This window comes from Zootoca vivipara, chromosome 15, assembly GCF_965207765.1.
Source record: "Zootoca vivipara chromosome 15, rZooViv2.hap1.1, whole genome shotgun sequence".
NCBI classification, from domain to species: Eukaryota; Metazoa; Chordata; class Lepidosauria; order Squamata; family Lacertidae; genus Zootoca; species Zootoca vivipara.
The window spans coordinates 8,890,259-8,916,571 of NC_142598.1; the positions used below are offsets into that span (position 1 = coordinate 8,890,259).

At 45.1% G+C, this 26,313-nt stretch overlaps 1 protein-coding gene and 1 long non-coding RNA gene across 5 annotated transcripts in view; one reads left to right on the top strand and one right to left on the bottom strand.

Annotated features, from left to right (window-relative positions):
* Positions 1 to 26,313, top strand: part of VAV1 (vav guanine nucleotide exchange factor 1) — an 80,910-nt gene that overhangs the window by 29,343 nt on the left and 25,254 nt on the right. For all 4 annotated transcript variants that reach the window (XM_088658548.1, XM_035141111.3, XM_035141112.3 and 1 more), the window contains exons 2-13: positions 3,931 to 4,047; positions 9,220 to 9,278; positions 11,753 to 11,818; positions 12,222 to 12,330; positions 14,344 to 14,439; positions 15,458 to 15,526; positions 21,403 to 21,506; positions 22,359 to 22,458; positions 23,069 to 23,164; positions 24,126 to 24,194; positions 25,193 to 25,279; positions 26,112 to 26,197. In XM_088658548.1, the coding sequence (XP_088514674.1) occupies positions 3,931 to 4,047; positions 9,220 to 9,278; positions 11,753 to 11,818; positions 12,222 to 12,330; positions 14,344 to 14,439; positions 15,458 to 15,526; positions 21,403 to 21,506; positions 22,359 to 22,458; positions 23,069 to 23,164; positions 24,126 to 24,194; positions 25,193 to 25,279; positions 26,112 to 26,197 (1,058 nt within the window). The remainder of the gene's footprint in view (positions 1 to 3,930; positions 4,048 to 9,219; positions 9,279 to 11,752; positions 11,819 to 12,221; positions 12,331 to 14,343; positions 14,440 to 15,457; positions 15,527 to 21,402; positions 21,507 to 22,358; positions 22,459 to 23,068; positions 23,165 to 24,125; positions 24,195 to 25,192; positions 25,280 to 26,111; positions 26,198 to 26,313) is intronic.
* LOC148683363 (uncharacterized) lies at positions 3,461 to 9,741 on the bottom strand. Its single transcript, XR_015947235.1, has 2 exons — positions 9,460 to 9,741; positions 3,461 to 4,149 (listed from the first exon to the last, which is right to left on the bottom strand). It is a non-coding gene; the product is annotated as an uncharacterized LOC148683363 (long non-coding RNA).

Genomic DNA, 26,313 nt, shown 5'->3' on the forward strand with positions numbered 1-26,313 from the left:
TTTTGACGTGCTTTCAAACTGCTAGGTTGGCAGGAGCTGGGACCAAGCAACGGGAGCTCACCCTGTCACAGGGATTCGAACCGCCGACCTTCTGATCAGCAAGCCCTAGGCTCAGTGGTTTAACCACAGCGCCACCTGGGTCTTTAACTACACCTTTAACTACAGCTTAATCAGCAGGGCTGCTCCCTAAAGGGTGGCTTTAAGCATTCAGAGGCAGATTTAGGGGAGCACGACCAGTTCAGTCACACTGGGCACCATTTCTGGTGCTCTGCGGTCATTCGCAGGCGCCCTCCTGAGTGTTGCTGGAGGGCGCCGAGGGGAAGGCAGTGGGGGGGGGGATGCAGCAGCCCAGCGGGCCAGGAGCCGAGCCCTGGGCTGCGCTGATTTTGGGAGCGGCATACCGGGGCATCTGGAATTGGGTGTCACTTTGTGCTCCAGAGCGCTGCCCCCAAAATAAGCACCACCCAGGACACCCCACCCTCCCCGCCACCCATTGGCTACGCTACTGCTGGGCACAGAGTCTCGGGGGTACTGGCAGGGATGCCACAACTATTATTTAGAATGCAGCGCAAGGCAGAGGGGAGCTGGATTTTGGTGTCGCACAGGGCGCTGCTGAAATTTGGGGCCCTAAGATCAGCCGCTGAAGCATTGCTCTTCCTTTGCAAGGATTGAAAGTTGTTCCGATTCAGCAGTAAACAGCAGGTTTTCTTGGGGGACGCGGCAGGGAAAATGAAATGCCTTTTGGACCTGTGCTTAGAAATCACGGGGAAAGTGTGGAAGAGCACTCAGACTAAATATCCGGAAGAACTTTCTGGTGGTGAGAGCTGTTTGGCAGTGGAACGGATTCCCTCAGGAGATGGCGGTCTCCCCTTCATTGGAAGTTTTTAAACAAGTTGGATGACCATCTGTCAGGGATGCAGGGGGTGCCTGAGTTGTGATTCTTGCCTTATAGGGGGTTGAACTAGATGACTCCTGGCGTCCCCTCCAACTCTACAGTTCTAAAATTCTTCTACTGCAAAAACAAAACAAAAAACACGAACCTTTGTGAAAGATCTGGATGGCTGGTCAATATTTTCATCTGTGTGGCATGTGTGCCAGCGTCCCCGCACTTTCTGCAAGCTGAATCAGAACAAATGTCAGTCCTTACAGCACAAAAGCAATGCTTCAATGGCAGATCTTGGGGTCTCAAATTTCAGCGGTGCCCTGTGAGATGCTCCCCTCCGTCTTGCGCTGCATTCTAAGTACAGTGGTACCTCAGTTTAAGTACACAATTGGTTCCGGAAGTCTGTACTTAACCTGAAGCGTACTTAACCTGAAGCGAACTTTCCCATTGAAAGTAATGGAAAGTGGATTAATCCGTTCCAGACGGTCCGCGGAGTACTTAAACTGAAGCGTACTTAACCTGAAGCGCACTTTCCCATTGAAAGTAATGGAAAGTGGATTAATCTGTTCCAGATGGGTCCACGGAGTACTCAACCTGAAGCGTACTTAACCCGAAGTATGAGTGTAATTGGTTCTGAAAGTCCATACTTAATCTGAAGCGTCCTTAACCTGAAGCGAACTTTCCCATTGAAAGTAATGGAAAATGGAATAATCCGTTCCAGGTGGGTCCGTGGAGTACTTAAACTGAAAGTACTCAAACCGAAGTGTACTTAAACCGAGGTATGACTGTAATGGGAGCTGTTGCGCATGGTTTCGTTGGCACCTGTTTCATGCCACATCTGCTTTGCCCAGTGGGAGCTGTCCATTTTGGCTTGGTGCTGTTCTCTTGCTCTGAGGAGGAAATGGCCCACGGCAATGATATTTATCTGCAGCCTGAAGATAAAATTTGATCTTCACAACTAGATTCACCATCGTTCAGGGAGACACATAGTTTCTCTTCTTATCTCTTCTATACTCCCACAAGATTAGAATTCTGAAATACTAGGCATTAAATGCCCCCTCCAAGAAAAGGCTGTGAAAGGACTAAACCCATACAAGGAATGTAATCTGGTTCTTTGGTAGCAGTTCAGATTCTGATCCAGCAGACTCATCACTCATAATAATTTGCTTGTGTTTTTACTTCTGTTTTTTTTTTAAAAAAGTGGGGCGTAAGTGTCCAAAGCCACTTTGCCCTGCCCACAAATTCCCCCAGGATCTGGGTTCAAGAAGGGAGAAGAGGGCAAGGATAGCTTGGGGGTGTGGAGAGACATGTACTTTACCTCCTAATCTGTGTGGGGAAACAGGAGGTAGGGCCATGTTTACTCTACCGTAGATGCCATAGTGATGGAAGTGTGGAAGAACTCTGCAGCTCCTTGCCACCCCTGATGCCACTTCCCCTTTCACAGAAGGTACATGGAGCAGAGTTACCTCAAAGTCTCTGTGCTGGTATAGTAGGGGCAGCAAGTGGTTGCATGGGGTGTGTCGAGTGTGGCTGGTGAAAGGACTGGAATTTTCCACTCTGACCTTTATGGGTCTTTTTGCTAGCTGACCATATTTAAGGGATGATGAGACATCTCACTGTGGTTGAAAAATGTGATGAACACATAACAATGCCAGCCAGCCGTGCCACTCAGCACTTTTTTTTTGCAGGAAGTAAACATGTCGGGGAAACACGGTTGTATGTCCCCATCCACAATGGATAGGGAAGTCAATTGTGCAAGTCAAACAGGGCTTGCTCCTTTCAAGTCAACTTTCTGAGTTCATGTATGCGCTTGTTGGCATCCGTCTTTCTTGGGAGGCAACGGAGGAGTGTGCCTTTTGGAGTGAAGTCAAACCATTGGAGAGTTACAGCATCAGTGTGGAGACTGATAGAGGAGAGACATGTTTTGTTGCAGCTGGGGCGTCTGGTTGTGCTGCTGCAGTTGCAACATGGCATTTCTTCTCTCTGCGTTCTTCCTAGCGGTCATTCCTCCTCTGGTCACTGCTGTGGGTGCATGACCTGGCTGTCTGTCTCCAGGTGCTGCAGTCGTCTGCAAGGGTTGATGTTCCCAGCCTTCATGTTTCATTTGCAGACACCTTTGTAATGCAGAATTGGTCTGCCAATGGGCCTGGGGCCAGCTTCCTTGTATGCACAAGATCATTATTAAAACAAAAAACACTTTGCTTCCTGCTTTACACTGGACTGGTGAAAACATGCCAGACTCTATGAGTGCAACCCATCTCTTCTGCTAAATTTTGCTTCATGGCTCCACCTAGGAATTCACAAGTGTTAATTGTCACCTGTTTTAAATTTTGTGTCTCTGGGTTATAATTTGAAATACCGGTATGCGGCTCCCTGCTACAATTGGATTGAAGAGTTATACAAACTTGCAGCATATGAATGACTTGCATGTAAACGCAGACTTGTCATGGAAAAATTCAGTGATATTTGGAATCCATTCTTACAAATACTGTAATAGGTTAAGATCTGGTGAAGTACAATAACAACCTTGTAAAATATACAGTCCCCCCCTTTATTTTCCCTTCTACACAGGTTCTGTTTCTCTTTTTCTTTCTCTCTCTTTTATTTACATATCGCCATGTTTAGTGCCCATATAATTATATACTTTTTGAACTTTCAATAAAGATGTTTAAAACAAAACAAAATAGAATAAAATAATTTTTATGAAATATGTAGCAGATTAATGTACATGCAAAATGCTAGAAGGAAACCTGTTGGTACTGGTTATGTAATAGTAAGAATATGAATAAAAATAGGGCTGGGGGAATCCCTTAGAGCAGGTAGATCTGCTGTTGGTCACACCACCCCTTGGCAGCTTTTGCTTAGAGTTAGAGATAACCTTGCAGAATCCTCTGCTACACCAAGAGTATTTAAGCCCACACCCAGGGAAAACTAGAAGGCAGGGATAGAACTGAATGTGCTGCATGTTTTGGACCATGTTGGGCCATGTGGTCGTGTTGCTGAGTCTCACTCTCAGCTTATGTTCCTTCTCTGTGCTCTCCTTCCAGTTCCTGTGCCTCAAGAACATCCGAACCTTCCTCGCTGCATGCTGTGAGAAGTTTGGTCTGCGCAAGAGCGACTTGTTCGAGGTCTTCGACTTGTTCGATGTCAGGGATTTTGCAAAGGTCAGATTGCTTCACCTGCCTTCTTCACAAAAATACAGTTTTCACAGGCGCTTTGTGATTGTCATCAGAGGTGTCAAGGTAGCCTCGGAATGTGACACAAATCTGTTTCATACATAAAATATGCAACTCAGAAATATAGCTTTGTAAAATAAGTATCACAGCCACAACAGCCAATAGTCTCCATGTGCAATACAGGTTAGCAAACTGATACATGTAAATATATAAATCAACTGTAACGTGACACATAAAATGTGCATGCTCTCTAAACAGATCACACGCTTGCACAGAAAAACTATGGATATGCAAGCTGCCCAAAACTCATGTTCTTTTTGTGGTTCTTCACCAAAATATTCCATGCCTCTTAAAACACCAAAATATTCCATGCAACTAAAAACACTTGATTGTACAGGAGTCCTGAGAAAATGCAGATGCCCCCATTTCCAAGCCAAGGCTCAGGGCCATCTTAACCGGTTCGGGCGCCCTGGCGCCATGGTGCATGGATCGCTCCGGCGCCCCCGCCCCGCTCCGTTTCTTCCCGCGGCTGGTGGGCGGGCGCAGCGCGCAGCATGGTTTCCGCGCAGCTTCGCCGTGCAGCGCCCCCCTGCCGACCCGGCGCCCTGGCGCCCTACGCCACCCAGCCTACCCCTAGAGCCGGCCCTGCCAAGGCCCACTTCCAACTGTAAAAAATCACTTAGGAGCTGGTGTGCAGTGCTCAGTGAGTGCAACTGGCAGGAAACAGCCAAAATAAAGGAAACATGCTATTTATCCGTATTTATCAATAATGATCGTTTGCCATACTTTGTGTTTTGGCTAACACATAAGTGATTTATATTAGGGAACATTTTTTCTTTGAGAATAAGCCCAAGTTCAGAGGTCATGACCGCTTCCTTGTTTGCAACAACACCAGCAGTCACATCTGCATTGGGTGAACTAGAGTTTCGACGTCACTTGAAGCTTTGACCTTGAGGCAGGGATGTCCTATAGGGGCAGAAGATGACAGGTGCTCTGTCTAATGCCTCAAGGGTGGGGCCAGAAGAGAAAGTGGGAGGTGGCATCACCCAGGTGTTGCGGGAATGAGTTTTAAGCACCTTTTTAAAAAAAGGGAACATGCATACATAAGAAAGAAGGAACTTGTGGTTTAAACCACTGCTTGATTCTTCCCTACAGTTGTGTCTACCAGACCTTCCAGGCAGGCAGATATTCTCATTTACTGTATCTGCTGCCCACATTTTATCATTCTAAGCAGCTTCACAATCTCCAGGGCAGCAAAATGTCTTGAGCCAGCCTCAGTGCAAAATCGCCCTGAGCGCAGCATTTCCTCTGAAGGAGGGAGCCATAGCTGCCAAGTTATCCCTTTTTTTAAGGGATTTTCCCTTATGCTGAATAGGCTTCCTCGCGAGAAAAGGGAAAACTTGGCAGCTATGGAGGGAGCTGCTGTATGAACACCAAAGCTTTGGGAGCTGCCTGACAGCATGTAAACAACATTCCCTGACCTCCCGCTCTCTGCTCAGTAGGCCAGAAAGCAAGCAGGCGCTTGCCCACAACAGGATATGAAATACAGCAGCCGAACCACGCAGGCGAGTTGCAGTGGGCATGTTCTAGAGGAGGAAGCCTGTAGCACGTGCAATCTTGCTGCAAAGGGTTTCCTTTAAGCCAAAGGTTTGTTTTAAAATGCTGGCGCAAGGTTTCCATTCTTAGCTAAGTGTTTGCCTGGCTGCAGAGAAAAGCATGGAAAGATTGGGTGAAATGAGTAGAAGGATCATAGAATGAGAAGTGTAGTGGGGGTATGATGGTCATCCAATTTAGATGTCCTAATGCAGCTTATCTTATGCCAGGGCCGCCCCTACGATGAGAAAGAGGGAAGCAGCTGCTTCAGGTGGCAGATGCTGAGGTAGGGGGAGCAGCCAGAGCTTGAGTGCCACTTGGCCTGCCCTGTACCAGCTGCACTACCGTGTTTCTCATATTATAAGACATGTCTCATATTTATTTTTTCCTCAAAAAAAAACACTATGGCTTATTTTCAAGGGATGTCCTATTTTTTTTCTTCTCCTCCTGCCGCGGCCGGCATTGCTGACATATCACTATGTCTTATTTTCGGGGTATGGCTTATATTCCTTGAATGCTTAAAAATCCTGCTATGGCTTATTTTATGGGTATGTCTTAAAATATGAGAAACAGGGTAGCTTGAGGCCCTCTCAAGTGCACTGGGAGACATTGTCCTTTCACCAGTATTGGAGTAAGAGGCAACTACCAGTCCCAGCTGGCTTCTGTGGACAAGATGGTGCCCTGGAGGAGGACGCCATTTTGTCCTTCACCTCAGGCCGCAAAATGTCTTGAGCCAGCCCTAGCTTCCACCTGGAACTCAATCCAAACTTGGTCTGCTCACGTACAAAATGAAGGAAGCAGGAAAAGGTCTAATTTTAACATTAAAAGGGACACATTGAGAAGGGGAGTGGGGAGAAAAATGCCTGAAGCAAGGCAAGGGAGAGTTCAGCATCCCTGAGCCACACAAACCTTTTTTTTGGTAAAATAAGAGAACAACAACTGTCAAACACAAAAGAAATTACTATGGGGTATGAAGGGGTCTTACTTCTCTACTAGCATGGCATCTGCAGATTGCTGGCCAACTGAATTTTTCTGAGTGGGGGAAAAAAACCAAATTGTCTCCTCCTTCAATGAGCTTGGGCTGGCATACATAGACCGCCCCAGCCTCATGTTTATCAATAGCCCTGTGAGGTAGGCCCAAAGTCATCTAAGGAGCTACATGGCCACGTAGGGGTTTGAACATGGATGCCCCCGTTCTAGTCTTAACAGATGTTTAGGGAAGTTTTAAACATTTGATGCTTTATCACATTACCATATTATTATTATTATTATTATTATTATTATTATTATTATTATTATTTGTTGGGAGCCACCCAGAGTGGCTGGGGAAACCCAGCCATTTGGGTGGTGTATAAATAATGAGTTGTTGTTGTTGTTGTTGTTGGGGAAACCCAGCCAGATGGGTGGTGTATAAATAATGAGTTGTTGTTGTTAGCACTTTAACCACTGCACCACACTGGTTGTTGTAGCCAGCCTACCTTCTGTTTTAAATGTGACTGGGGCAGTTCTGTGAGTAGACAAATTTGGCAGTCCCATCATGCCTAATCTGACCTACCGGTAAAACAGATTCCTTCTCAACCTTTTCCTGATTGCTTTTGACTGAGGAAGAAGTTTCTGTAAAAGAAGCCAGCAAGGTTCAACAGTTCTGGGTTCGACAGCAGGCAACTGAGACTCAGGTGCCCTGCTTACATCATCTCTTTTGATGCCCACTGTCTTAGCCAACTCCTTGGATCGCCCATGCTGCAAGTCTGGCCCTTTTCTTGCAGTTTTTCCAGAATCCTTGTCACAGCTGGATTTCAGCCCCACGGTTGCACCAACTTTTTAAGAGCAAGGGGCACTGTAGATCAGGCATCCCCGAACTTCGGCCCTCCAGATGTTTTGGACTACAATTCCCATCATCCCTGACCACTGGTCCTGTTAGCTAGGGATCATGGGAGTTGTAGGCCAAAACATCTGGAGGGCCGCAGTTTGGGGATGCCTGCTGTAGAGCCATAGATTCTGAAGAGGGGGCACCCATTACAGATACATGAAGTACCAAAATAATGAACTAATATAGGGATAACAATACAACCCAGCCAGAATCAAGCATTCTTAATATCTACCGTATATTAAGTATGTGTTTAACTTTCTCAAACAGTACTTAAAAAGTGCTTAATTTTGGTTGGATTGTGCCCCTTTATATAGGGATTTTCTTAAACATTTTAAGCATTCCACACACAGCAATTCTTTAAACAGCCCTGTAAGACTTGTCAATAGTGTTGGGACCTGAGGTTGGTAGCTTGCCCAGTGAATTCATGGCTGAGTCAGAGGTAAAATTTGAAGCGGGGAATTCCCTTCTCACACACTGAGTCACTGTGCTGCATCAGTTCTCAATAACAATCATGGAAACAACAGATGCCCAACATGCTTTTTAAAGTATCAAACCATTTTAATAAGTCATGGCTTCCCCCCCAAAGACGCCTGGAAACTGTAGCTTGTTAAGGGTGCTGAGTGTTGTTAGGAGACACCCTTATTTCCCCCCCACAGAGATACAGTTCTCAAAGTGGTTTAACAGTCAATCCCTCTCCCCAGGGAACAGTTTGCTATTATTCTGGAAATTATTATTTGAGGGGTGTCTGGAAATGGAGGAAATAGGCATTGCCCCTCATCTTCATAGTCTCTGAGTGTATTTATATGCATGTGGATTAGGGTTGCCATATTTTGAAGAGCAACAAAGAGGACACATTTGCCAACTTCTACTTTTACCTATGGATCTCTATGATGAATCTCACCGTGAAAAAGAGGACATGTCCTGGAAAGAGAGGACCTATGGCAACCCTGGCATTAAAGTAGCTCTTCCTTCCACCCCACCCCAAATACTGCAAGCATGACATCTCCTAAGTAGCCTTATCGGAATGCTTTCTGTTAAAATGGAACAATTGTACCTTAAGTAATTATAGTCGAGGTAACAGGAAAGGCTTAATTTATATGCAAGCATTCTGGAAACATAGACTAATTTCATCGGCGTTTATGCAAGATGTCACCTAAATAATGTTAACAGTACAATGTGATACATTACAGCAATTAACAATTAGATTGTGTTCTTCTTTTTAGTTATTTTCTACGTTGTAAAGGCTTTAGACGTACATCTAAAAAGAAATCTAAAACTGGACAACCAGCTAAGCCCAGGCTACTGAGTAAAGCTCTCTTCATCTTGGGCTATTTCCCCCATCTCCACTGACTTGCTCTGCATGCCCTGGCTGGGGGCTGGAGACTGGGGACTGGGATAGGGGCTGTCTCTGGGATAGACTTGAATTTCTGCTTAATTCATCGGGTTTTATTGTTTTGCTGCATGTTGTATTATTGGCTCTGCTTTTTTTACATTTCAACAAAAGCTGCCTTGGCTCTACAAAACATGGTGGAATAAAAATGTTTTAAAGTCAATAATCAAGTACCCATGGATTAAGTCCAGTGTTGCTGACCACACACCTTTCTTTCTTTCTTTCTTTCTTTCTTTCTTTCTTTCTTTCTTTCTTTCTTTCTTTCTTTCTTTCTTTCTTTCTCTCCCTCTTCTTCCACGTACTGCAGGTGATTGACACCTTATCAATACTTTCGTGGACGCAGGTTGCTCAGAACAAAGGGTTTGTGTAAGTGCAGATGGCTTTCATGCGTGGCTCACGCGGATGTGGCATTTTGTGAAACTGTTGTATAACTAGGGGCTGCGCCTTTGCTCACACTACTCCCTTCCCATCCCTGCTCACATTAACACCCCCCTGAGTTTCTCCTTCCCACCCCATGCAACTGCAAAGCTCATGTCACCTTACCAACCTAGTTTCGGAAGCCGCTTCTCTCTCTCTCTTGTATTCTGCAGTGCTGCTTTGCACCCTTGTTTTCACCTGTACCACATGTCCATGCAGTGGCATAGTAATGGGGGGGGACGGGAGCACGCCGCCCCGGGCAGCAGGCTGGGCGAGGGGCAGCAGGCTGGACGGGGCTGACCACCTCCGACGGCCGATGCGGCCGCTGCCATCGAGGAGAAGCCCTGATGCAAGCGAGACTGCCTCACTCCGCGGCTTGCTTGCGGGGTTTGCCGCGTCGCATGCCTCCTGTGCGCACATGCGCCGTGCGTCATGAGGCGTGACACATTCGTGCAATGGACACCCCGCCCCCCGGCGGGGTGCCTTCGGGTTTGCCGCCCCGGGCAGCCAGGCGGCTAGCTACACCGCTGTGTCCATGCCTTCTTTTGTGCAACCCCCCTTCACACAGAAGCCACCCCCAGGGTATCCTCCTGCATCTTCCTCCTCCCACAAAGTGCAACTAGCAAGTCCAATGCTTAAGCCACCATCCCCTTCAGGCCCTTTCATGCCCCGGCTTTCCTCTTCAACCCCATACAATTGCTTCCTGCTTCTTTTTTTTCTGGCTAGTCTTGGGGCCCAGAAAGCCCTTGCTTTTTTTGTTTTGTTTGTTTTTTATTAAAGATTTTCTTGATTTACAGAAATATGCGCAATGTCTCTCATAACAGTTTCATTTGTTGAGACATTGGGGGGGTGCTTCCTGCTTTTCTCAACAATCCCTTTCACGCAGATCACCCCAATTTCCATGCCATCTCGAACAACAGCAGAAGTTTGAGTAGGTGTGGAGGAACATTGAGGTGAAAAGTGTGGTTTTTAACAATGGCAGAAGTTTCAGTAAATCAGGGGTGGAGGGACAATAAAGGTTGTTTTTTTCCTCCCTTCTCCTTTTTTAATTAAATATTTTCTTGATTTACAAAGATCTATGCAATGTCTCTCATGACATTTTTACAAATCAGTTTCATTTGTTGAGACATTGGGAAGAAAAGGGGGAAAGAGGTAGATGGGGGAGAGATGGGAGGGTTGTTTTTTAAAAATATATAGTAAAAAGATGACCAACAAATTTTAACAAGTTGAAATCGCAGAAATGGGTATGACAGAAACTAACACCAAAAAGCCTAACATACACAGCCTGTCCCAACTTTATTCTTGTTACAGGCAAGCATTATTTTAATCTGCCACTTCCTCTCATCCCTTTCTTTATAAGAAAAAAAACTGCTCTCTTTCCCTTATGGGGTATCCCAGAGCCCATATAGAGTCCTTAAGTAGGTTCCCTATCAGAAGGAGAAAATAACAGAGGCCAACCAGAGAATATTGAGAAGCAAGGCAGCTAGATCTTTATTGAACTGTTGCAACAGGGTGCTCACTCACCACATGCAGGAGGCAGGAGGCACCCAGAACAATGGTGTGCAAGCCCTTATATAGACTTTTGGAGTTGCTCACCCTGTAGCCAGAGACCAGATGACAGATAAGTTAATCCAAAAGAAGGTCGGCGGTTCAAATCCCCGTGATGGGGTGAGCTCCCGTTGCTCGGTCCCAGCTCCTGCCAACCTAGCAGTTCGAAAGCACGTCAAAGTGCAAGTAGATAAATAGGTACCGCTCCGGCGGGAAGGTAAACGGCATTTCCGTGCACTGCTCTGGTTTTGCCAGAAACGGCTTAATCATGCTGGCCACATGACCCGGAAAAACTGTCTGTGGACAAACGTCGGCTCCCTCGGCCAGTAAAGCAAGATGAGGGCTGCAACTCCAGAGTCGTTTGCGACTGGACTTAACTGTTAGGGGTCCTTTACCTTTACCTTTTTACTTTGCCCACAATGTGTCGGCCGTAGATGACAGATAAGTTCATCCGAAAGAAGTTGCCAAGCAAGGGGGCTGCAGCATCTGAAATAAGCACCCTCCACTACCACTATAAATGCAATATCTATACTGTATAAAGGTATATACAGTACAATGGTATCTCTGGATACGAATGGGATTCACTCCGGAGCCCCATACGTATCCAGAGCAGTACTTACCCTGAAGCACCGAATCTGCGCATGCTCCCCGCGCAATTCTGCGCTTCTGCGCATGCACATGACGTCATTCGGTGAGTCTGCGCATGCGCGAATCGCAAAAACCGGAAGTAACCCATTCCATTACTTCCGGGTTCAGCGCGTACGTATCCCGTGTCGTATGCAACCTGAAGCATACGTAACGAGGTATGACTGTATATAGTTGCAGTTACTTGAGTAGCTTGTGGATATTACATTCTGATCTTTGTTATTTTACAGGCCGTTCCCTACAGAGGACAGCATCGCTGATGATGATATATACAGTGGCTTATCGGATCAGATTGAGTAAGGAGCAAGACCATTCTGGGAGGGGAGGGCTAAATCATTCATGCCAAACGTTGCTGCTTTTCCCTGGGCCTTGAAAGAATGCATGACATCAGAAAATGGTCAAGTGCATCTTTTTCCTATCACTGTACGCTGGCAGAACTTTCCCCTCCTGAATTCCTGCTGCTTCTACGATTGCTAAAGGCGCAGAAGTATTGATAGGAAAATGATCATCATTGTGCCAATAAGCTTCTCTCAGGAATACAGGTCTTTGAAAGTAACTGAGGGCGGTCTAGATAGCGATGAGGCGGACTCCCATGACCCATGGCAACTGAAGCCACATGGGTCTCATTCCAACAAAATCTACCTTCTCTTGTGTCAGGGGTGGGAGGGCTAAAGTTCTTTCTCTCTCCCTTTCCACCAGTGACACCATGGAGGAAGATGATGACCTCTATGATTGTGTGGAAAATGAGGAGGCAGAAGGAGATGACATCTACGAGGATCTGATGAGGTCAGAGCCAAGTGGCATCCCGGTAAGTAGCCAGGAAGTGGTGATCTATCCCTTCCTTGCAAGGCGCAATTACTGCTGCCGGCTCAACCCACCATCAGAAGAAAGTCATTGTGCAGTCCATCAAAAGAAAGACTTTGCATTGATTTATGTAGGTAGAAAATGTAAAGGACCCCTGGACAGTTAAGTCCAGTCGAATTCGACTATGGGGTGCCGTGCTCATCTCTGCTTTCAGGCTGATTTATCTATCAGATTTATCTATCAGACACAGGAAGCACTTTACCACCTGCAACTTGTTCATCTTCACAGCAGCCCTGTAGAGTAGTCCCTAGTAGGCATTTTAAAAAGATTAAATAAAAGCGAACGAGTCAGTGTTATTCCTGTCTTATTGATTTCTTATTGATTTATTAAATTTATCATCAAAAAATTGCTGGGCAGTTGACACCAAAACAACAAAACAATAACCCCCCGTTATAAAAACAAGGAGAAATCGCAGAAATGGGTATGACAGAAACTAACACCAAAAAGCCTAACATACACAGCCTGTCCCAACTTTATTCTTGCTACAGGCAAGCCTTATTTTAATCTGCCACTTCCTCTCATCCCTTTCTTTATAAGAAAAAAAAACTGCTCCTTTTCCCTTATGGGGTACCCAAGCGCCCATATAGAGTCCTATTGTACGTTCTCTACACAACCTTGATGGCAGAAAGTGAGGAGGAATTAAAGAACCTTTTAATGAGGGTGAAAGAGGAGAGCGCAAAATATGGTCTGAAGCTCAACATCAAAAAAACCAAGATCATGGCCACTGGTCCCATCACCTCCTGGCAAATAGAAGGGGAAGAAATGGAGGCAGTGAGAGATTTTACTTTCTTGGGCTCCTTGATCACTGCAGATGGTGACAGCAGTCACGAAATTAAAAGACGCCTGCTTCTTGGGAGAAAAGCAATGACAAACCTAGACAGCATCTTAAAAAGCAGATACATCACCTTGCCTACAAAGGTCCGTATAGTTAAAGCTATGGTTTTCCCAGTAGTGATGTATGGAAGTGAGAGCTGGACCATAAAGAAGGCTGATCGCCGAAGAATTGATGCTTTTGAATTATGGTGCTGGAGGAGACTCTTGAGAGTCCCATGGACTGCAATAAGATCAAACCTATCCATTCTGAAGGAAATCAGCCCTGAGTGCTCCCTGGAAGGACAGATCGTGAAGCTGAGGCTCCAATACTTTGGCCACCTCATGAGAAGAGAAGAATCCTTGGAAAAAACCCTGATATTGGGAAAGATTGAGGGCACTAGGAGAAGGGGACGACAGAGGACGAGATGGTTGGACAGTGTTCTCGAAGCTACGAACATGAGTTTGACCAAACTGCGGGAGGCAGTGCAAGATAGGAGTGCCTGGCGTGTTCTGGTCCATGGGGTCATGAAGAGTCGGATATGACTAAACGACTAAACAACAACAACCTGGATAGCCTGGCTATTATTTTGTGATGATAAATACTTAATTCCTGAGTCCAGGTCACAGGGTCGCCCTATTCATATCTTAAATGTGCCCTTGAGGCAGGATTTGTGAGCAAAGAGAAAATGGGGAGGTTTTTCCCATTTCCTCCCTCATTGTATAGAAACATTTGAGGTCAATTTGGGAGAGACAAAATGGTTTCAGGACTTTTTTCCCCTGTACTGTTTCAGACATGTGGTTTATATATTTATGCTTGGTACATTTATTTTATATCTTAGACTTTATAATTCTCATAACACCCCCCCCTTCCCACAGACATATTTAAAAGGCTGTAGAATATTAATCAGCCTAAGGTCTGGTTGAAGAGGAATGTTTTACCTGGCGCCTAAAAGTATATAATGAAGGCACCAGGTGAACCTCTCTTTTTAATGCTGGAACACCTGGCCCATTAACATAGTTAACATCATTAGGGCGGCCTAGTGAGTGATGCATTTGAACCAAAGTCCAGGGCCCAGGCTTAATCCACTGACCGACAGCAACTCATCTGATAACATGGTTCCCCACTGTGTCGTATGTTTTGCAGCAGCGGATGACTGAACTGGACAAGAGGAAATGTTGCCTTCAGGAGATCCAACAGACAGAGGAGAAATACACAAGCACACTAGAATCTATCCACCAGGTACTTATGCGACTTCCCCTTTCTCACAGCAGTTCAGGTGGCCAAATTTCTCTTTGCCCCACATTCAGGCCTTATTCGAGGCCACAGAAGCAGCACCTCCCTGTCTGGTTGTCTTCCTCTTTTTTGCTTTTTGCAACTCACCCGGCGATGTCGTCATGCTGCGAGTTTCCTCGCTCCTGCCGGCGGTTGTGGGTGACGTGGAGCAGGGCCAGAGAAACTCACACAGCCAGACGGCATCCAGTCCAGTGCCAGATTTATGTATAAGCTAAACAAGCTGTAGCTTAGGGCCCCACTCTCTTGGGGGGCCCCAAAAAAATTAAAGGGAAAAAACTGGATGTACATTTCCAAAATATAAGATAAAAAAACAAATAAAATAAAGCCTACATCCAGCAACAGTGTTTTGTGTTGTGTAGGCTCCTATGATGCAAGTAACGGGCCCCGCCTGCTAGCCGGCTCCCTAAAATATCACTGGTTTGCTCATTTCTATATATAGGGTGCCTACATTCTGCATGGACTGGTTCCATGGCAACATGTGCAAATGGCTTTAAATACCTATTAGGTCCATAAATTACCATACAGCATATATTCAACACAAAAAACAGTGACAATTTGGTGTTGACAAATGGCTGGACATATAAACCTTCAGTAGCTTAGGGCCTCAACAAACTTCTATCCGGCCCTGGTCAGGGCACAAACTGAGTTGCACCCATGATTATGGGAGTTGGAGGGAGACGTTAAAATGGGCCTGAAGTTTTTGGCGGCAGCCGCTCACTGTGTCTTTATTACCGGTACTTAGTTCTACCCTTTGTTTATAGCAACAAAGAAGGGGGAGCGTGGCCCAAAGCCTGATCCTCAGAAGGATCCCTCCCCACTGTGGCTTCTTCCTCTGCTCACAGCATGTATAATACTAAACTGGACATGCAGAAATTTCACCCCAGTACTGGTATTCATTACCCCATCAGCCAATGTGCATCTTTCCACCTTGAATTGTGCTTGTTACTGGTTGTGTTCTTTCCAGCATTTCATGAAACCTCTGCAGCTGTTTCTGCAACCACAGGACCTGGAGAATATTTTTATTAACATTGAGGTAAGAATCCAATCTTTCAGGCACATTGCTTTTTTAAGTAACCCTCCTCTGCCAGCTGCTGTAAATATATTAAGTGTCCCACATTACTGTTGTCCATTGCAAAGTGCTAAAATTACCGTATTAGCCTGAATATAAGCCTCACTTTCCCCCCAAATTCTGACCGTGAAAAGTTAAAGTGCGGCTTAAATTCTTGACCTTACAAATACTGGCTTTTACGATATCGCTGCTGAAATAGACATACGGTAAAACAGAACGGGTGTGAGTGCCTGAGGAATTTTAAGGAAGCGGCTTATATTCGGGTATTGTCTCTCTTTTTTCCCCTTGAATTTTAAAGGTGCGACTTATATCTGGGTGCGGCTTATATTCGGGCCAATACGGTAGGTTGGTTTAACACAGCAACCAGTTTGTGACCGAAGCCTTGGTGGCTTTTGGTAGCTATGCTGCCAAAGTCATAATTCCCTGGCTCAGAATGTGAACCTGTGTGACTTATGTGAGGTCTGGGTCTGGGACACCATAGTTCTTCTCGGGCTCAGATTGTAATCTGTGCCAGGAAAAAAAACAAGTTTCTTAATTCCCTCCTAACTCCCCAGACACTTGCCCTTCCCATCACTGCTCTTAACCACATTTACCTTTTGCCCCATGCTTCCTAGGCACAGGTCCATGCTTTAAAGTGCTGTGTCTGGGTGCTTCCTCCTCCCCCCTTCCTCTTTTTTGCCCTGGTTCTTTCCCCACACAAAAAATGTTCCTAATTCTGAATTGGAACAAAAGGCAATTTGGGTTTTTTGTTTCCTGCTCGGCAGGGGGTTGGACTGGATGGCCCTTGTGGTCTCTTCCAACTCTATGATTCTATGGGTTTTCAGAGGATGGACGTTTGTTTGCAGTAAAGAGCTGGTTTTCGTGGGGAAAGTGCTGGGGGGGGGAAAGAAATAGTGCTTAGACACAGTGCTTTAAAGCACAGGCCTGTGCCTAGAAATATGACAAGAAAGGAAGTCTAGATGAGCCCATGGTTACCTAGAAGTGGATATATCTTTCTCTTTTCATCCTATGTAATTTTTGCATGTTTTTACTCCTAGTTCCATTCATTCACACATAAGGAGAGCGGGTGGCGCTGTGGTCTAAACCACTAAGCCTCTTGGGCTTGCCAGTCGGAAGGTCGGCAGTTCGAATCCGTGAGCTCCCGTTGCTCTGTCCCAGCTCCTGCCAACCTAACAGTTTGAAAGCACACCAGTGCAAGTGGATAAATAGGTAGCGCTGTGGCAGGAACGTAAATGGCGTTTCTGTGTGCTCTGGTTTCCGTCACGGTGTTCCGTTGCGCCAAAAGCAGTTTAGTCATGCTGGCCACATGACCCGGAAAGCTGTCTGTAGACAAACACCGACTCCCTTGGCCTGAAGCAAAATAAGTGCCACACCCCATAATGTCAAGGTTCAGGGAATCCTATCCCTCCCCTGGGGGCAGCCAAAAAAGCAGATAAGCAAAAAGAGTTCTTACCACACAATTTAATAGGGACCCAGGTGGCGCTGTGGGTTAAACCACAGAGTCTAGGGCTTGGTGATAAGAAGGTCGGCGGTTCGAATCCCTGCAACGGGGTGAGCTCCCGTTGCTCGGTCCCAGCTCCTGCCCACCTAGCAGTTCGAAAGCACATCAAAGTGCAAGTAGATAAATAGGAACCGCTCCGGTGGGAAGGTAAACGGCATTTCCGTGCGCTGCTCTGGTTCGCCAGAAGCAGCTTTGTCATGCTGGCCACATGACCCGGAAGCTGTCTGTGGACAAACGCCGGCTCCCTCAACCTATAGAGCGAGATGAGCGCCGCAACCCCAGTCAGACATGACTGGACCTGATGGTCAGGGGCCCCTTTACCCTTTACCACACAATTTATTTAGTATTCACAGAGAGAGACAAAGGAATGTAGTCCCTATTCAATAATGACAGTGCTCCAAGTAAAGCCCAACCCCCTCAATCTCTTTTATCCTCTGTCATCCTTGCACTAGATGATCTGGGCTTTCTGCCTCTGAGCTTTCTGTTCTACTACTCTCCTAGTCCTGGGAGAGAGGGGTTCAGGAAGGTTGTCCAAAGACACCGAGTCTTTCAGCTGTCTCTCTCCTAGTGTTTCTTCTACCTGCTGTTCCTCTCCCAATATTTCCCAGCTTTCCCCCTCTGCAGTCTCTGAACTATGCCCTTCTGCAAACCACTGTTCTAAATCTATACTGTCCTCCTGTTCTCGGGAAGGTTCAGGAGAAGGGGCACGCAGTCCCCACCATTCCTCCTCAGTCCAGCCCGACACATAGTCACCTTTGACTGGACTTAACCATACCTTTCACCTTACCATTCCCACATAACTTTGTACTTTTAAATCAAAATTCTTAGGTAGTTCTGTATTTTAATATGCATATTTTCTCTTGAAATATCTATTTAAATGAAGGTGGGTGTTATAAATTTGCTGAGCACTGTGTAATAACATTTAGAGGAGCATAATGTCTGTGGGATAGCTAAGTTCTGATCCAAAGCTTCTGAAAGGTCCATGTCAGGACATTTCACAGAAGATTTTGCAAAGATCTAATTCAGTCCGGCAGTGGTGGCTGCTATGGTGCTGGGAGACAGACTCCAGTATTTTTAGAAGTGCTAAGGTAGGAACACGTAATCTGAGACAGGACCCCTTACGTATCGCAGAGGATACTTCAATGCAGTTTCTAGATATATAGTGAATATTTTAGTTCCACCGCACATGCATTCTAATAGCACATCTGCTTGCACAAAGATTTGTCATCACGAATATTCTGGGACAAGAGATCATTCAAATAAAGCACAGGATGACACTAAAGAAGGTGCTTTAACCAACCACAAAAAAAAGAGAACAGTAAAGTTTTTAAAATCAATTTCAATAAGGTGCTCTTATAAACACACACATCCCGCTAATTAAAGAAACAAAGTAAAATCGTTTTGTGACTGGAGAGTAGCCCATTTCACTTTGAACCACTGCAGCCCCTCTCCCACTTCTACCTTGTTTGCCAGACTCGTGCAAATGCATTGGTTTTCCTGAAACACTCTGGAACTGGAAAAAAACCCACCTAACCGTGATGGCAGTGTGCAACTAAAAGCATGAATATTTGTGAAGAGTCCTACTTTACTGTAAGCCAGGTAGCCTCAGGACAGATGGTTTTATTTTATTTTATTTTCAAATAATATTTATTGATTTTCAAACATTTCAAAAATCACAAAAGCAAAAGCAAAAGCAAAAAAACAAAACAAAACATATCAATTCTTACATTAACTTGACACTGTGGACTTCCTCGATTCCCCCCACACTGGGTCCATTTTTAAATCTAAATTAAGCAATTTCCATTTATCATCTTAAATCATTCTAACGTAATTTTTCCATTATCTCACAACCAATTTTAATCTACAAAAACAGCAACTATCCTCAACCTAAAATTCATTAATTAATCCAAATCTAAATTTAATTTCCCATCCATCTCTATTTCTTCCCTTAGCCTCACAATTTATACCCCAAAAAATTTCCATACATTCAAATATTATTTCTTCTATCATAATAACCTTTAACCACTTATTATCTAATTCTACCCCCCTTCCCCTGGACTCCGGATCTCCCAGATGCATCAGCCAGCTCCATAAATCATTCCAGTTTCGGACCATCTTAATCAATCAGAAAATAACCCATTGATACTCCTCACCCCACTCCCACTCTTTCGCCACCTATCCACCACTGTCCATTCTTTGTCCCCTGCTGCCCCCTCCCCAATTCTCTAACTGTAGCACAGTACCATTCAGCTATGTTTCCACTTTCCAGCCCTATCTCAATTTTTATTCCACTTAAGCTCTGGTCCCAGTATGGATCCTGCCCTCCCTCTCTCACTTGGGAGGACATTATTCCATGCTGGTTCTTCTTCGAGGACTCCTTGAATCAAACCTGAGTCTTGTTCCCCCTCTCCTACTGGGGGAAGAATGTTCCATACACCTCCCTCCTCTTTTTTAAGTTCAATTATATTGTCCAGGACTGATGGATCTTCCTCCTCTTCTTTAGGGTCAATTACATTGTCCCCGGCTGGTGCTTCTTCGTCTTGCTTCTCTTCATTCTCTATTGGAATTAATCCATTTTCACTTTCCACACAGTTCAGGACAGGTGGTTTATTTCACTGCAGTCATCTCCATCTTGCAAGGCTACATATTTGAGTTCACTTGTGGCCTAGACTTCCTTCCTCTGCTAGGCCCTCTGTAATATTTCATGCAAAAGGGTATGTGCATATATATGTCTTCTCCAGCCAGAATGACTCACTTGTAAAGTTAAGTCACTCATTCCAGCAAAAGTTTTTCTGCTTGATCATCATTTCTGAATGCAGTAGAGGCTGAAGCTGTGCTGTCAGGATCCCACCCAAGTCACAGTTGCCTCTGGTTTATCCTTCCTCAGCTAACAGTTTTCCCCAGCCTTCTCTACAGAGGCACAACCAGGCATGCATGAGGTAGCAAATACCTGATAGCTTGGTTCCAGTCTGTTGATGACACAGGGTTTGGGGGGACTGCATAGCCTAGGGGACAAGCAGAGTTTTGTTTTGTTTTGGCTTTTAAAAACACCTCCATCTCCAGACCCAGTCTGTTTCTCTGACAGTAAATGTCGGCCCTGCATGTAAAGACGCGAGTGAGGGCAGCATGGGAATAGTTCAGAATTTGTTTTAATCTTTCTAACGTTTTGAATCTTCAGGGGTTTAATCTTTCAAGAGTTATTTCTGGTATTATGTTTTAAGATGAACATAGTTTTGAAAATATAAACAAGAAGCTAAAATAGGATTTACAGTTGCCATCTGTGAGAAACTCAGTTTGATCTGATGAAGCACGAAACAGGATGCAATCCAGGAAACCTCATTGAAAGTGCTTGCAGAAATTGTTGTAGTTGTTGCAAATGTTACATAACAGTGGCCATCACTTTGCATATATGTGTTCATTTTACATTGTGAAAGTTTGTCAACTTATCAATCACTTTCATACTGTTTTCATTGTTTTTGGAGTTCCTCTGATTTTGTCTTTTTCCTCCCAAAAACCCATAACTGCTTACTGCCCATTAAAAATCATCTGTGTGTGTGTGTGTGTGTGTGTGTGTGTGTGTGTGTGTGTGTTGAGGGATGGAGCCTACCTGATTTCACACAGAATGGAGTTCTGTAAATCTGGGGCCAACACCAAAAAGGTAGACATATATAATAACAACAACTGGTTTCACACAAAACTTTTCCATAGCAATTGCTGGCAATAGCAGCAGACTATATAACTTTCAGATGGATCATAGTGGGATCAGCTCTATAAGAAATATTTATCAGTAAGAATGGAAGAAGCAACCCTTTCCTAAATTATTTTGCAGTTTCCCCATGAGCCTGAATAGATGTAATGGTTGCAGAAAGTTCCAAAAAAAAACCAAGAATGGCCCTAATCAGTATCCCTTTAGAGTCGTACCTTGGTTGTCAAATGGAATCTGTTCCGGAAGTCTGTTCAACTTCTGAAAACATTCAACATTGAAGGTGTGGCTTTTGATTGGCTGCGGGAGCTTCCTGAAGCCAATTGGAAGCCGTGTAAGCCGTGTCGGACATTTGGCTTCCGAAGAACATTCGCAAACCAGAACTCTCACTTCCGGGTTTGTGGCGTTCGGGAGCCAAAACGTTTGACTCACAAGGTGTTTGGGATTCAAAGTATGACTGTATTCCCTTTTTCAGTCCTCGTACAACTGTGGTGTTGGAGACTGCATGGCTCCCTGGGTGTTTGCAGTGGTTCCCCGGAGCTCTGAAAACCATGACCCCTGTTTTGAATATAGATTCTCCTACAGAGTCATTGTTCTTTGGTTAACTCATTCTTCTCTGTTTTCCTCCTGCATCAGGAACTTTTGAAAGTTCATCGGGGCTTTCTGGTAGAGCTGAAGAGCGCCCTATCTTTTAGTAACTCTCAGAACCTCTACCAGGTGTTCATCAAGTACAAGGAGAGGTGAGTCCTCCTCCCAGCATGATTGTGTGTGTCCGATAATATTGTAGCCTCAGGCAGAACCCTGGTTAAAGGTAAGTTCTGGATTCTTCAACCTAAACCAGGCATCCCCAAACTGCAGCCCTCCAGATGTTTTGGCCTTCAACTCCCATGATCCCTAGCTAACAGGACCAGTGGTCGGGGAAGATGGGAATTGTAGTCCAAAACATCTGGAGGGCCGAAGTTTGGGGATGCCTGACCTAAACCCATGCTGCGCCTCCCCTGAACAATGTTTGGATGCAATTCATGCCCAGGTGAAGGGGAAGAGGTTGAGGAGGAGGAATGGTGGGGGTCGCCCTGCCCCTTCTCCTGAAGCTTCCAGAGAAGAGGCAAGCAGTGTTGAATTACAGCAGTGGTTTGAGGAAGGTCACAGCTTGGAGACAGGTGAACAGAAGAGTTGGGAAGTGTTGGGAGAAGAGAAAGGGGAGACAGAGACAGAGCAGCCAGCTGACACATTAGCACTGGAGAGTATTTCTGACCTCCCTTCTCCCAGAACGCGGCGTTCATTGAGGGTGCAAGAGCAAAGGACTCAAGAGACAATTAGCCCCAGGCAGCCACCGTAAGGGGAAGTGCAGTTGCTAGGAAGGGAAGGGAGAGGAGCTCAGTTGGAGCAATGCCATTAATGGGAGACAAACTCCATTCCTGGTCTCTGGCCATGTTGATTGAATAAACTCATTAGTAAGAACTCTTCCTTGTTTTTTATCTGCTTCTTGCTGCCACCAGGGGAGGGATAGAATTCTCCGAAACCTGACACCAGGTGTCTGGCCAAAGCTCACTGGACCGCCATTCACACCCGCTTCTTATGCTTACCTGCAGGTTCTTGCTCTATGGTCGGTACTGCAGCCAGGTGGAATCCGCCACAAAGCACTTAGACCAGGTGGCCAATACCAGTGTGGATGTACGCATGAAACTAGAGGTGAGGAAACTGCTCTTTGACATTCAGGTGCTGGACTCCCACCATATACCAGCTCGCTGTTAAACTTTCTTATCCAGAGCCAGTGTGGTGTAGTGGTTAAGAGCGATAGACTCATAATCTGGGGAACCAGGTTCGCTTCCCTGCTCCTCCACATGCAGCTGCTGGGTGACCTTGGGCTAGTCACACTTCTCTGAAGTCTCTCAGCCCCACTCACCTCACAGAGTGTTTGTTGTGGGAGAGGAAGGGAAAGGAGAATGTTAACCGCTTTGAGACTCCTTTGGGTAGTGATAAAGCGGGATATCAAATCCAAACTCTTCTTCATCATCATCCATGGATCCCGGTGGTGGAGATTGTGTTTTCCTCAACCTGTTCCAATCGTATTATGACGTGATGTATGAAAAAGAGAGAACTGGAGTTAGCTGAACCTGGGATCCCACTTTCGGAGGTGCATAACCCACCCGCTGGGGATCCGGTGTAGGATGAATCGATTCAGTACCAGTTTTTAGGAATCCCCTTATTTCCAATAGTCTGCTTGTATATATGTAAACAAAGCAAGTGTTACAAACAGTGCTGTTTTTCTAGAACTTTGCTCCAATTTTCTGCCTTTTAGGAATGCTCGCAACGAGCCAATAATGGCCGGTTCAGCCTGCGAGACCTCCTCATGGTACCCATGCAACGGGTACTGAAATATCATCTGCTTCTGCAGGTAACAAACATTGATCAGATTATGTAACGCCAGGGAGAAGGGAGAAGGAAGGGGAATATTGCTCTGAAAATATGTGGCGCAATTGTCTTCTCTGCAGCCTCCATTCATTTCGACCAAGGTCATGCTGGATAAATTCCAGTTAGAGTGAGCCAATTCTAGGGTTCTTTCTGCCTCTAGATCAGGAAGGTGCTTAAAGCATAGTGAGTGAAAGAAGGCAAGCTGGAAGCCAAGAACACTATTTTTTGTTTGTTTGTTTGTTTAGGCCAGTGTTTCCCAACCAGTGTGCCTCCAGATGTTTTGGGACTACAACTCCCATCATCCCTAGCTAGCAAGACCAGTGGTCAGGAATGATGGGAGTTGTAGTCCCGAAACATCTGGAGGCACACTGGTTGGGAAACACTGGTTTAGGCAAGACATCCCTATCTCTGGGACTCCTATTTACAGTGGTGCCTCGCTTAACGAATGCCCTGCTTAACGAAATTTCCGCTTAACGAAAGGATTTTTTGAGCGGAGGTTGCCTCGCTAGACGAATTTGTTTTACGAAAAATTCGTCTAGCGAATCGTGGTGTCCCATAGGAATGCATTGAAATTCAATTAATGCGTTCCTATGGGGAAAAAAAATTCAATGCATTCCTATGGGATTTGCTAGACAAATTTTTCGTTATAATAAAAGACCCTTGGAACGAATTAAATTCGTCTAGCAAGGCACCACTGTATAGGCTCCTGCTGTAGGAAAAGTGAGCTTCCTGGAATGTGAGCTTCCTCTTTGTGCTGATGTAATTCAAAATTTCTGCACTGGACTCAGCAACTCTTTACTGGCAAAAAGTATTGATTTCAGCTGTCAGTAGTGATCCTGACATATGAATGTTAGCACGTAGTGAAGATTACTTTGGCTATTTTATCCCCCAAATGCAGGTGTTTGATCATTTTCTCTGCCTCCTCCCTCCCTCCCTCCCTCCAGGAGCTGACCAAATACACAGTGGACCCAACAGAAAAGGAGAATTTGCGGCTTGCACTAGATGCTATGCGGGTGAGACATATTCTAGGGCTAGGCAGAGTGATTTAACGCATTGTGTTTGCAGCGTTAGAATTTCTGGGGTCCCGTGACAAAGGGAGGCTGTACACCCATCTAGGCCACCTGAGAATATTTGCTTTTGTATCTGTCAGTTGGGTGGGGGAATGGTTCTGGCAGATCAGCTGGGTGGGACTTTAGGGACTCCCATGGCCATAATCTGAATTCCAGGAGAGAATCTTTCTCAGCCCTGATGCTTGAGATAGTATTTGGAATGTTGAGCATTAAAGCTGAGTACTGTATTTTTATTTTATTTTATCTGCATACAAAGCATGTACTCTAGGTCTAGTGCAGGTCTCTCCCATGGTTCCATCTCTTATTCCCGTTTATAGCAAGCAACAGAAGATGGTGGAACCTAGACCTGATGGGGCACCTAGGGGGTCACGTGGGGGGTGCCTAGGTCCCCAAACTCCTCCCTTGTGAGTAATGTTGTTGTAGTACTAAGTCAACCACTCTGCGGCTTGTTTCCCAGTTCAATTAAGGGAGGTGCTCAATGCAACTTACTCTCATGTAAGTGGACAGAAGACTGCAGAAATTACTCACTACATCACTCACTAAAATCAACAAAAGCCACAATAACAAATGTTGGAGATGTAAATCACAAGTGGGAACCTTCTTTCATATGTGGTGGTCGTGCCCATTTGTATGAACACAGGCCTACCTTACAGGGTTGTGAGTGCTTACAAGAATTATTCTTCTACTTTGGTGGTCACTCGTAGCCAAGTAAAATTGTCTTCCATAAACATTTAGCTTACAAGAATAAAAGGTAAATAAAAATGCATTTAGCTCACAAGAATAAAACTATGATGAAAGGTATGACTCCTCAGAACATTGCCAAAAGGGCTTTTTTGTGTTGTTGTTGTTGAACTCTCACTTACCTCTTTGTTCTTTGGCAAGTAATCCAACCGATCATTTCTTTTTGAATATCGGAGCTCATTCATTATTTCCTGCATTAGGATCTGGCTCAATGTGTGAATGAAGTCAAGAGGGACAATGAAACACTGAAACAAATCACTAATTTCCAGCTCTCCATTGAGAACTTGGTGAGTGTTGTGGCAAGAAATTCTGCCTACCTTCTCTTGTTTTTGATAAGGTCTTTCAACTCCAGCATGTATCCTCATATCCATTGAAAAATATAAATTTGTACTTTGTTGATTTTCAGTTACAAATAAATTAGATATAATTACAAAGGAGAAAAGAAAGAGAAATAATACTACCAACAATCATTCTTAACTTGATTATTGGAATTCCTTTTGTTCCCACTTTTGCAAAGCTGTTAGAATGGCAGCTTTAAGTAAACAAATAAAAAATTATTCCTGCTAATGTCCCATCCTCTCTGTTTGCTGCCAGAACTCTCCCGCCCGCCCCCCCCCCAAAATGTAATATGTCTTCTCCTATGCTCTTACCATCTCCAAAATTTGTAATCTTATCAGGGACATACCTATATAGTTTTGAAATGAACTACTGTCTGAACAAAAGGTTGTAAAAGCTTTCCTTAATATGAAGGCATATAATTCTTAAAGGAACTTCCTGCCATATCCAGCACCTGCCTTTGGAGGACCATGATGTCTTGCAAAGTGCTTGGATGGGATTTTCCAAGCTTCAAGGATCAGCTGATGAGCTGATGGTTGGTTCTTGTGGAGTGCTATGCTCTGGGCTTGGCAAGACACATGCTATGCAGGTTGTGACTTTTCCCATATGGTTTAGTATCAAACCATGCAGGCGAAAATAGGTCACTTGAAGGCTCCATCCACCTGTCAAAGTTGCCTGGCAAGGGTGGGTTTTTTTTTTTACAGTTTGGTCCAATTCTAAATAAGCATCTTCTGAATGCAGCCAGTTGATCTCTTGTAAGGAACACATCCTCCTTCTCCCTAGACACAATCCCTGGCTCACTTTGGGAGGCCGAAGATTGACGGGGAGCTCAAGATCATCAGCGGGGAGAAGCGCTCAAAAATAGACAGGTGATGGCATGTACATCCTATAGAGAGGAGGTTCTCAAACTGTGGTCTGTTGAACAGTGGTTGTCTATGAGCTTCATTCAGGTGGTCCATGGAAAAGTTTAATGAGTATTCACACT